At 37.3% G+C, this 13,381-nt stretch overlaps 1 protein-coding gene across 1 annotated transcript; it reads left to right on the top strand.

Annotated features, from left to right (window-relative positions):
* Positions 1–12,441, top strand: ADH1C (alcohol dehydrogenase 1C (class I), gamma polypeptide; the record flags this gene model as incomplete). The annotated part of the gene is made up of 8 exons (XM_079919619.1): positions 1–18; positions 2,931–3,032; positions 3,647–3,785; positions 5,736–5,823; positions 5,921–6,140; positions 8,069–8,329; positions 11,195–11,330; positions 12,299–12,441. 8 exons carry the CDS (start codon positions 1–3, stop codon positions 12,439–12,441), a joined length of 1,107 nt encoding a protein of 368 aa, XP_079775745.1.
* Between the last annotated feature and the right edge of the window lie 940 nt (positions 12,442–13,381).

Raw genomic sequence — 13,381 nt, forward strand, 5'->3', positions numbered from 1 at the left:
ATGAGTACAGCAGGAAAAGTAAGGCAATTTATTTTTTACTTTTGGAATTATATTCTAATTAATATAATACACAAAGAGATACAGTATTTAATGAATAACTTAAAATTCATATATAAATTAGAAATAATATATACTGAAATACAACATAGAATATAGGCTTCGATATACAAGGTATATTAAACTACAAGAGATGGGCAATACCTAAATATCTTTAACAAAATGTATAGCATTATACCTATTACAGTCTATATTTCATATATTAAATAAATGTGAAGTAGTACATCCAATCATGAGTAATTTTCAAGTCTAAAGTTAGAAATGAAATGTTTTTATCAAGAAGTTATCTTTATGTTAAGATACCATAATATGAATGCTATTCTTTATAATCATATTCTTTTTATGAGTACAGGAAACTTAAGTGTGATAAAACTTTTATTGATCTCAAAGCATTAGAACAATCAAGACTAAACAAACCAACATCAACATGCAAATTCTGATTTAAAAGGGTCCTATTATGGCACAATTCAGGAAATTTCCATAGAAATCCTATAGAACAGTTGTCCCCAACCCCTGGGCTGCTTAGAAACCTGGCCTCACAGCAGAAGGTGAAAGGCAGGCCAGCCAGTGAAGCTTCATCTGCTGGTCCCCATCGCTCGAATTACCCCCTAAACCATCCCCCTTCCCCCACCCCCCGGTCCGTGGAAAAATTATCTTCCGCGAAACCAGTCCCTGGTGCCAAAACGTTGGGAACCACTGCTAAAGAACGACATCTTCTTCATGTAAAAGTCAATGTGATTTAAAAAAAAAAAAGTTAATACTGATACAGTTTGAACCACTTATTAGCACTGGGAACAGAGATACTTGGTTCTAAGTCTTCCATAGATTCATGTTTATTTGTTCAATGTGCTTACAGGTGCAGAGAAATACATGTGGTTATTCAATACAATCAATTCATGTTGTTTAACTTCTTCACGGCAAAAGCCTGTGTAACTGTTTCCAGTAGGTTTGCTGTATTAGGAGTTGATTGCACAATATAATATCTTGCTATGATGACTCAACTGAAAGATTCTGAGGTTTCTATGCACACTGTGTGACACAAAAAAGGCCTATATCAATGAGATTGGTTGGAAATCTTATGGGTAACCAATTGTCAGTTTTTTTATTCTAACTTTATTTTCATCCATTACTGATTAGCATTTACAGTGGCATATTACATTTCAAATGAAGAATAGTAAAGAAAAAGAAAAACTAAATTTTCCAAAACTCAGCTTGAAAGAGTTCAGAGATCAAAAGGGTAAACCAAATGTATTAATGATAATTATAAATTATAGGCAATCAATTCTCACTCCTCAGGTGCAACATCAATAACTTTTAGCTACGATAACACTTCATTTATGTTTACCCTTCCTGCATTGTATGTTCTTCAAATGCTAAATGGCAACAATAATAATACCTACTTTCATAAGGTGGTTGTGAGAATATAATAAATTCATATTAAATTTTTTCATACTGGAAAGCATTGAAAATAGTGCCTGGTACATAGAAATAATTTAATAAATACCAGTCACTGCTATTATTGCTGTTATTGCTATCTAACCTCTAACCTTTTGTTAATCTTTTACTACCATCAAGTAGTGAAAAGATAAAATGATGTTAATTCTTTGGACACCCAGCTTTGTGATTCTGGGAGAAGTGTTTAGTCAATTACTAAATCAGTTGAGCCTCAATCTTTTCATCTGTAAAATAAGACTAATAATTCAATAATACTGCCCTGTAAAGTTTAAAAGTCAAACATGTATCAAGAACTCACCCAGCACAGCCACTTGTGCCTGCTACATCATTGGCACCCAATAATCAACACCTATCTACCGTTAGTGTATTATTTCCAAGTACTCTTATATTTATTGTGGAATTGACCATGACAAACACTTTGCAAAGTAGAAGGATTTGGCATACAAATAATGAAAATAAATTATCAGATAAATTTCAATTGAATTTTTATCGTATTTGCAATATGTTAATTCTCTCTAGAAAAAAACTGTCAACTATACAAGCTTTGCAAAAATGAACACAAGTCTTATACTACATTCCCAAGCACTAAAAATGTGTTCAACTTTTATTTGTAAGAACACCTGTAAGTAAGCTATGCTAGCTAGAAAGTCAAATACACAGTTGTCCCATTTTTAAATACAAGCGTGCGTGTGTGTGTGTGTGTGTGTGTGTGTGTGTGTGTTGTGTGTGTGTAGAGTTTTAACCTCTACAATTTTGGGCTCAAGTGTAATCTGGAAGAAATCCCTATACATAAATTATATAACAAAACAGAGCTGCCAAAGCTAACTTTCAAATAAGTGATGCAAACAAATAGCACATAGAACAAGTGTAGAGAGAAAATCAAAGGAACAGGCAAATATATAGAGAGAAACCCTAGGCAGGGAGGCAAGTCCATAACTGGAATCATAAAGTCAGATCATTTTGGCTTAAGTGGAGAACTGAGCAAGGGAGAAATCAGTATCATGTGAACAGACACTGACTCTGTCAGCAAAGTGATAGTGATTTAGAACTTCACGTACGAGCCAATAGTTTTGGGTAAACAACCAATTTCAGGACTGCATTAGGAAATAGAAGCAAAAAACAATCCTTAGAGGAAAAAAAAAAAACCTATGGTGTTCTTTCTTCATAAAAGAATATATTCCATTTTATCTCAGTGTCTCACTATAGTTAATTCTGTTTCTCTTTCCTTGTGGTATTGCTTTACACATTTTTATAAAGAGGTACTATTATTCTTTTTGCAAATCAAAGGTTTTCATTTCTGTGGAACAATGTTAGTTTCTAGACATGGGGCTAGACATTGCACGTAAAAAGGTAAAAGACACAATCCCTGACTTCAAGGGTGGGGAAAAACTGGTATCATCTTTCTGTTCAATTTTCAGGTAATAAAATGCAAAGCAGCTGTGCTATGGGAGCTCAAAAAACCATTTTCCATTGAGGAGGTGGAGGTTGCACCCCCGAAGGCCTATGAAGTTCGTATTAAGGTAAAACTTTCTTCCATTTCTATTTAATCTTAGGTTTAAAAATTTCAGAGAGTAACAATGAACATAACCAAAATCCATTAAGAGGCACTTTTCATATGGTTATCCAGACAGTGGAATTATATTCGTTGCCAAGGAAAGTTGTAAGTATAAATTGTTAAATTTTTTAAAAAGAGACCAAAGAGTATATACAGTATAAACCTAGTAAAATAAAAAAGAATTTATGTGTTAATACAGAAAAATAAGTGCAAAGGAATATATATCCAGATTTTAAATCAATTAGCATTAGATGGTAGCATTTAAGTAACTATTTTCTTGGTGCTAATCTGCATTTCCTACTTCTATACAAAAGATTGCCTCCTTGTATATTATATGACTTAACTATTTCAGAAACAATTATTTCACAGATTATTCCAAATTGTTTAATGCATGAAAGGAAAGTAGAGGAGGGTTTTAGGCTGAATAATCTTGGGTATAAATTGAATCTGTATTTGGGAAGAGTAGGAATTGTCAGTGAAAACTCTTTAGCGCAAATTCAGGAAACTGGGTATGTTAAGTCCATCTGAGTGAGGGTCATAATCTTTTCTGAATCTAATCATCCTCCCTTTACCCTGTAGGTGGTGGCCACAGGAGTCTGTCGCTCAGATGACCATGCGATTAATGGCTCTTTGGTCACACCTCTTCCTGCGATCATAGGCCACGAGGCAGCCGGCATTGTGGAGAGCATTGGAGAAGGGGTGACTACGGTAAAACCAGGTACAGAATTCACAGTTGGGGAATGTGCTTTGGTTCGGGACCCCAAGATGATCCAGCCTGGATGATGACACTGAAGTAATAAGAGATGAAAGAACTTGCTCAAGGCTGAGCTAGGACTTGACTGGAGGTCTCTTCCTTTCCTCCCTCCCTGCCTGTCTCAGGCATGTATGCATCCATGCACTCCTGTATTCTCTCCTTCAGCAAGTATTTCTTGAGGGCCTGCTAGATGTCAGCCACCATGTTAGATCCAGGGAATACCTGAGGATCAAAAAAGACCCAGTGCCTGCCAGGGTGGAGTTCATAATGAATTAATTCCCATTTTAGTGTTGCTAAGCATTGTCTTCTATCAGGTCCAAATTAAACTACAAATGAGACAAGGGAAAAAACATGTCTGTGTCCTGAGCCTCTAGATCAGTGTATGGAACCTGTTCTGTACTGACTTCACACAATGGGGATTGTGAGGCCATGACTGAATCAACATTATCTCTTCTCAGGTGGGAAGTGGAGCCCATTCACTGATTTCCCCTTCCAATATGGCCTTCTTTCCTGAACATGGAATGAACGAAACAGACTAGTTGGCAGGAAATGAAAGAGAACTAGCAGAAGGCATCCTGCCATAAACAATATCTGTTTTATTACCTTTAACCATGATTAAATGTGACTGGTTACCAAGTACTATTTTTCTTTAATATTTATTGTATCCTAATATTATTGTATATTAATACAGATAAATATTTTTAGAGGTAAACTGTGAATAAACAGAAAATTTCCACGCTATCATCTCATATAAAGTTTATCTGTTAAATGTTATCTTTCTGAGTCTTTTGGATAAGTAGTATAGATGATTAAAAATAAATATTTTTAATTCTAAAAAATCACTTTAGCCAGTAGATTTGACCTCCCTGCTCACCAAATACTTAATTGACCTATGAACAGAAAATAATAAAATCAGTTGTCTGGTTTGAGTTTCAGCTCTCAGTATTTCCTTTAGTTAGAAATCTATTAATAATAAATGACACCCCTACTTTTTTTTTTTTTTTTGCGGTACGCGGGCCTCTCACTGCTGTGGCCTCTCCCATTGCCGAGCACAGGCTCCGGACACGCAGGCTCAGCAGCCATGGCTCACGTGCCCAGCCGCTCTGCAGCATGTGGGATCTTCCCGGACCGGGGCATGAACCTGTGTCCCCTGCATCGGCAGGCGGACTCTCAACCACTGCACCACCAGGGAAGCCCAACACCCCTACTTTTCACCCCTGCTCCCTCCACCATAGCAGTAAAAATGAACTATTCACAAATTATCAGCTACAAACATTGGAAAGTCAGTTCTTATCCTAAAAGAAAGTGTCTAACTTATTATTGAGGGTTGAGGTTTTCAAAAGCATTTCTTAAATTCTTATGTGTCCTATTTTTGTTTGTTTTCCTTAAAAAAGAATTTTTTTAAGGACTCATTTCATAGTAGAGATAAGCATAATCACTTTGAAAAGCCAAGAAATAGTTGTTGAGATTCTCATTGCTATTGTATCCCAAACTATTACAAAATACTGGATCATCTAGTGGAACTATGGCAGCCTGCTCACAACTTAAATTTATATTTACACTTACAGTGAGAATATTTGTTTTAATTATTAAGGATTAAATGAGATGATACATATAAAATCCCCAAGAGAAAGGGCACACAATAAAAGATAACTATCAACACAGTGGAACCACTTCTAAACATCCATGTTGGTTTCCACATTTGCATTTTCTTTGGGCATCTTCAGGCATATATAAACTCAAACTGGTAACGATGCTGGCAGGCAATGACCAAGACATAGTGCTGACTGGACCCTATTGTTGGAGACTTTTCAAAGTCAAGTGCCTCTAATGCATATGCGTAAGTTCTAAGCTCTAGCTCTATTAATTCCTGGGTAGAAATTTAAGAAGAATTTGTTTTACCCCCTTCCCCAGGTGATAAAGTCATCCCACTCTTTGTTCCCCAGTGTGGAAAGTGCAGTGTTTGTAAACACCCGGAAGGCAATTTCTGCCTGAAAAACAGGTAAGTTTCTGATACTCTCCTTATGCAGCCAAGGAATTTGCACATCAGTTATACTCCTGTCTCATACCCTCATGTGCCTGTGTGTTGCACTGACCAGTATGACCAAGCCTCGGGGGACCCTTATGGATGGTACCAGCAGGTTCACCTGCAGAGGGAAGCCCGTCTACCATTTCATCGGCACCAGCACCTTCACTCAGTACACAGTGGTGGATGAGATGTCGGTGGCCAAGATAGATGCAGACTCACCGCTGGAGAAAGTCTGTCTCATTGGCTGTGGATTTTCTACTGGTTATGGGTCTGCGGTCAAAGTTGCCAAGGTAGGAATTACAATGGGTGATAAAACCAGCTACACTCAGACTGTCAGGAGCTAAAAGGAGAGCAGCTTCTCACAGGAATCAGAGATCATGCTACACAGATTTACTGGTAGCTTCTCCCCCCACCACCGTAATAATATTGACATGCTCCATAGAATCGAGCCTGTTGATTATAAGTAGAAAATGCCCTCAGAAGGAATTGAGAGCGCATCCTAGAAAATTTATCTGTTAATCACAAATGAAAAGCTGTTGATAATTAACTAAGAGAAAGTAAAGATGTTTTCAATAATTATTCTTCTACATGTGTTTTTCTATGGGATTACTAAATTTTAGAGCTGGGAGCTCGTTTTGTCATTCATTTTGTAGTTAGCACCAACATGAGCCATACACAGCAGTTTCCACTAAGTTCTGCGTCAGGAAAAGTAAATGAAATGAAGGCGTTGCCTTTGAGGAGTATCTAGTCCATGGATCTTCTACTCCCAGAATTATGACCAACAGTAGATTTCAAAGCCTTACCTGATATTCCGATATACTTCCAAACTGAGGGTCGCCAACATGCCCACTCTACGGATCTCTACGAGGAAAGCAATGAAGCTTCAATGATGCATGAAGCATTTATTCCACTGCTATACCTCCACCCCTGCCACAAATACACACACACACACACACACACACACACTTCAGAAGTGGTAGATTTTAAGGAGAAATTCTTTAAAGGCTCCTCTTCCCAAAAGGCTGGAAATCTAGTAGTATCCTTTCATTTTATGAAACTCAGGTCCAGAGACATAGAGCTATTTGCCCAAAATCTCACAACTGGTTAATACGACAGCTGTGACTAGCTTCTTTCTCAAAATTCCTGCTGAATCATAAACCATAATACATAATTACCAGCACTTTTAAATCACAATCACAAGCCTTATGTTTTTCTAAGGTAAAAAAGTGGTGCTGTGCCCCACAGAATGTTTACTTGGGACAGGAGGAACATTTCACCCACACTGAAGGCTAACTGTAGCAGATTAGGTTTATTAAACAGTTCCTTAGGCAAGTTAAACAATAGAGAGCACGTGTTTTCCAAATTTCTGTGAGCCTAGCACTAAGTCCCTTGTGCAATTGCCTCATCTGAGCAGGTGGTCCAACTGAACCTACACACAGAAGCCAAGAAACACTTGTGATGATGAATTTCATCCATTATTAAAGTACAGACTAGCTTTTCATTGCATTATTCTTCATTAGTGTATTTTAAAAAGCAGACATAAAGACCCACTCAGAGCACACTGGTCCCAAGCAGTATTATCTTAAACTTACCTGTTCAACTTCCCCTGTTGTTAAGTTTGCTTTAAGCCGAGGATAACTCTTCTATGCTTCACCGATAATTTCTGCTCTCATTATACTGCTCATGACTACTGAAAGTTAATGAAACAAGGAGTTAATTATTGAGGGTTCAATTGGATTATTTTTTTTCAGTCTCCTCTCTTCTACTTATTATTTAATTTCCCCAAAATTGTGTTTGTGTATGTGTGATGGACTGAAGCTGGCTATCAATAGATTCTCTTTAAGAGGGGGTCACTAGCATTTAGAGCTCAAAGATCATCCAGTCCACTGGCTCCCAGCTTGGGTTTCCCATTGGAGTCACCTGGAGACTTGGTCTCACCTGCAGAGAGTCTGATTTAATTGCTTATGGGCTGTGACCTGGGTGTTGGGATTTTTTTTCAAAGCTCCCCAGGTGAGTCTTATGTCTAGCAAAATTTGAGAACCACTGATCTAATTCAACCCCTTCATTTTAAACATGAAGCAGCTGAAGCCAAAAGAAGTTTTGAAAACAGATGGACATAGTTTGAGTCGCTCCTGACAAGGGAAAAGCATGGCACTTTATACAATTTAGGCTCTTTCTAACAGCCATTAATCTGTATTTGCATTTTCTGAAAACACAGGTCACCCAGGGCTCCACCTGTGCCGTGTTTGGCCTCGGAGGAGTTGGTCTGTCTGTTATCATAGGCTGTAAGGCAGCTGGAGCAGCCAGGATCATCGCAGTGGACATCAACAAAGACAAATTTGTAAAGGCCAAAGAGGTGGGTGCCACTGAGTGCATCAACCCTCGGGACTATGAGAAACCCATCCAGGAGGTGCTGAAGGAAATGAGTGGTGGAGGTGTGGATTTTTCATTTGAAGTCATCGGTCGTTTTGACACCATGGTATGTACCCTGAAATGCCTTGAGACATCAGCTTCTGCATTCTAGAGTCTACTTTTATGCAGCAGAATATAAACATTATATATAAAGAATATTTTTTAAACTATGGCAATTTTCCATCTCCTATTTGTTACCTGGATTGCTTAATTATTATTATGAGGAATCTCATTCCATCAGTTACATATAACTGTCACAAGTATTATTTCCTTTTTAGAGACAGAAGAGGGTTTTTTTATTGAGCCATCATAAATTTATTTTAATTTTTAGTTCAAAAAATTCAACCTCAAGTCAATATAAAGAATATAAATTCTGGTTTCAAGTTGGCAAGTTTGATTTTTCCCCCACATTCTTAACAAAAAATGGTTTGATGATTTTTATAGGTTTTAATGGATATCATATTTTGGCCAAAAGAAAAAAATGAGCAACTTTAGGCTCTGTATCATTTTATTAACAGAAAATATGCCCTGTTTTACCACAGCACGCAGCACAGTGCCTGGTACATAATATGCATCCGAATCTGTGTGTTGAACTGAATACTTTAAAAAGTCAACAGGTTTTTCCACCCAAAAAATTTAAGTGATATGTATCTCATAGTGTTGTTTCTGGATTAAGTGAGATAAACATGTAAAATACTTAGCACGTGCCACCTGTCAGTAGCAAGCTCTTATTAATAAATGTCAGCTGGGGTCATCAACGTACAGTACTGTTTGCAATCTTGCAGCACTTACATCATCTTTAAAATATACATATTACTTTCAAATAATTACAATTATCAATTGCAACAGAGAACACATTCCTAGCTACATTTCACCTAACCAGAATTCTCTAGAATCCTAATGAAAACACCCCCAGAGACCAACAAAAAAAAGCCCCCTTTTAAGGTTCTCCAGTAAGTCCCAGCCCAGCAGTGTTGGTAGTAAGAAGCAGCACCTAAAGAGTAAAGCTCTTTTCAGCCTTGACCTGGGACAATATGCCATAGATGACTGAAGTTCCAATACAATCCAACTTTTTCCAAGGCTCTAGCCTTTCTCCTTAGGCCATTTTTCTATGGTTTCCCCTCCATTTTCTCTTGTGGAATTGGACTGTTTTAAATGTCTGATAGCCACATGTTCTAAAGTTCTCTGGTCTTCCAAATGTCATACTCCAAAATCAAAGGACTGATAATTATATATTTCAGGGGGGATCCTAAATGACTTTCTTACTGCAAACCTGCTTAAAAACCTGACTGGAGGGGAAAGGCTTTCTTTTCAAGTTCCAGAGTAATAGGTGTAGTTTAAAGTAAAGTCACACAGGAGTTAAAAGCACATTTAAAACATGCCCATTTTAGGTCAACAATGATATGGAAAGGTGCTCAACATCATTAATCACCAGGGAAATGCAAATCAGAACCACAAAGAGATATTACCTCATACCTGTTAGAGTGGCTATTATCAAAAGACAAGCAATAACAAGTGTTGGAGATTGTGTGGAGAAAAGGGAATTTTGTGCACTGTTGGTGGGAATGTAAAATTGGTACAGCCATTATGAAAAGCAGTATAAAGGTTCCTCCAAAAATTTAAGATAGAACTACCATATGATCCAGCAATCCCACTTCTGGGTATATATCCAAAGAATATAGAAATCACTATCTGCACCCCCATGTTCACTGCAGCATTATTCATAATAGCCAAGATATGGAAACAACCTAAATGTCCATTGATGGATGAACAGATAAAGAAATTGTGATGTATATATAATATATATTTTCATATATATTCTATTCAATAATATATTCAATAATATAATTCATATGAATGAGTATTATTCAGCCATAAAAAAGAAGTCCTGCCATTTGCAACAACATGGAATAACCCGCAGGACATTATGCAAAGTGAAATAAGGCAGACACAGAAAGACAAATATTATATGACCTCTCTTACATGTGGAAACTAAAAAAATCAAATTCTTAGAACCACTGAGTAGAACAGTGGTGGCCAGGGTCTGGAGGAGTGGGGGAGGAATAATGGGTAGATGTCAAAGAGTACAAACTTTTAGTTATGAGTAAGTTCTGGAGACTTCCATGTACAGCATGGTTATTATAGTTAATACTACTATACTGTATACTTCAAATTTGCTAAGAGAGTAGATCTCAGATGTTCTCACTACAAAAAAAGGTAGTAGCTATGTGAGGTGATGAATGTGAATTAACTTGATTGTGGTAATCATTTCACATGGTATATTAAATAATCACATTGTTCACCCTAAAAAATCACATTGTACAACCTAAAAATAAACAATTTTTATTTGTCAATCATACTTCAACAAAACTGTAAAAAAGTAAAGTACATAAATTAAGAAAAAAGTGTCCACTAGAAATGGGCAGTAGAAATGGGGATCCATTAAAAAGGGAGACTGTGAAGTGGGAAAGAGAGAAATGTTGATGATGTAATTGACCTTGTATCTGGTTCACCATCAAAATACCTGGTTCAAAGTACTGAGTTCAAAATATCTTAATAAGTAAATGAAGAATGAGTTAACTAACTCAGATTGCCCAGGGGTCATGTGATGATAAACATTACTTTTATTTGAGGAATCAGATTACATATATGTAATGAGATTTGCCACTTTATTATTTTCTAAAGAAGACTTAAGTACATACAAACATACAAATTCATTCATCTATTGTCTCACTCAAAAACATTTTCTGGGCACTTTCTAAAGCCACACCTAGTGGCTTTAGGAAATAATGGGGAATGAAGAAAAAGGCATAATCTCCTCCCGCCACACACACACAATTTAGCTAGATCCATATTACACGATACCGTGTATCATAAGTTGGGACTACCAGAAAATCCACTTTAATGATGCTACATATTAATTTTATTCCAGATGGCTGCCTTGTTGTGCTGTCAAGAAGCATATGGAGTAAGCGTCATTGTAGGAATAGCTTCTAGTGCCGAAACTCTCCCTATGAACCCCATGTTGCTGTTGACTGGACGTACCTGGAAAGGAGCTGTTTTTGGTGGTACGTAGTTAGGCTTGAGGGCCAAATTCTTACTAACGTCAGGATTTCTTCCTTTTTACAAGTGACAAGGCCAGGTTTTAAAATGCAGTGTAGGGACTTCGCTGGTGGTGCAGTGGTTAATAATCCACCTGCCAATGCAGGGGACATGGGTTTGATCCCTGGTCCAGGAAGATCCCACATGCCACGGAGCAACTAAGCCCGTGCCCCACAACTACTGAGCCTGTGCTCTAGAGCCTGTGAGCCACAACTGAGCCCGCATGCCACAATTACTGAAGCCTGTGCGCCTAGAGCCTGTGCTCTGCAACAAGGGAAGCCACCACAATGAGAAGCCCGCACACCGCAACGAAGAGTAGCCCCCGCTCACCGCAACTAGAGAAAGCCCGCGCGCAACAACAAAGACCCAACACAGCCAAAATTAATTAATTAATTAATTAAAAAAATAAAACGCAATGTCGTTTAAAAATAAACTAAAGTTCCTTTGTATCTATAGGTTCCAAATCAACTAGATGTGGAACTAATGCACACAGAAAGTCCCAAGATAGACTTTAATGGAGTCCCCATAAACAAACAAGGATCTTTCAGCATCATCTCCTTTGATACTTGTGACTGCACAATGCACTGAAATACCTAGGAGGATCCAGGAAATCCACAGCGATAATCTATGTCTGCACTCACTGCCCCAATTTAGACAATTGTTAAATCTTCTTCTTCACTTTGAGAATAACCATCTGTACTATAATTTCTCTATGAGAGAACTAATAACCAAGGACCCTAGTTTGTTTGGAGAGATTGTATTAAAAAGTCAAACCACCGCAAAAGGATATTGAAACACACCATCTCTTCTTAACCTCAGTAATAGTAGTCTGTGGACACTTTACAAACTTTCATTTAAATTCTATGTGGAAAGTCTCCTCTCCAATTCTCCTCATATCTGGCTGAATCTAACATTGATGTCACTTCCTTTTCAGGCTTTAAAAGTAAAGATTCTGTCCCCAAACTTGTGGCTGATTTTATGGCTAAGAAGTTTCCACTGGATCCATTAATAACCCATGTTTTACCCTTTGAAAAAATAAATGAAGGATTTGACCTGCTTCGCTCAGGAAAGAGGTAGACTTTAAGTTTCTTTTCATGGTGCGGTTTGACTAACAGAGAAAAAAAGGTAGAAGGATGAGAGAAAGCAAGGGTGCAGTACCTTGGTTTTCCATTCCCAGTTCAATCTTTGCATGTAGGACACTTAAGATCATGTTGTGAGAAGCTAAATGCTTTGCACTGCCTGTTTTGTTGAAGCCAAATTATGTTGGTCACAGTAAATCTGAATGATCAGAGCCCTCTGCCTTCTTTACAAGAGAACTCTTACCTTGGCAAGGAAAAAGAATGAGACGCACAGTCATATTATAACGTGGAGTTACTGCAGCCCCTGCCTAGCCACCTAAAACGGTTGACTATTAATAGCTATAAATTTAAATTACATTCAAGACATCCCCAAAACTCATTATGGGAGCTGGTGGAGCTATATAGGCATTATTTTCTATACAGATATTACTTTCTTCATTAAAATGCTATTATTGTTATTCCTTTTTTCCATTTACAAAGAATTTTTCACAAATAAAAATTATTGCAAAGAGGAAAGGTACATAATCTATTTTAAATCTTTAAATCTTACGTGTTCTTCAAAGCTTAGGAAAACAAGCCAGTTCCATTTTCCACCTCTAACGTTTAACTTTTACAACCACCTAAAAAGAAGAATTTTATCATTTGCATTTACATATGGGGCACAATTAATAATAGGCAGTTTTACCTAACTCTCCCCTTCTTGTTCCATAGTCCCTGCTTTTTCTGCAGCTTCACCCTTCTTCTCATGAGGTTTTCAATTTTAAACAATGTTTCTTTAGCACCCATACACATAACACATACTAGGCACTTAGTCTGATAAATATTATTGAGGAAGGAAAGAAACTAGCATCCAAACAGTACCAGATTACATCCTTTCTAGAAAGCAGTTTGGTCATTTGTATCAGAAACCTTAAAAAAACAAAACAAAAAAATAAAAC

The sequence above is a fragment of the Stenella coeruleoalba genome, assembly GCF_951394435.1.
Source record: "Stenella coeruleoalba genome assembly, chromosome: 4".
In the NCBI taxonomy this organism is placed as follows: domain Eukaryota; kingdom Metazoa; phylum Chordata; class Mammalia; order Artiodactyla; family Delphinidae; genus Stenella; species Stenella coeruleoalba.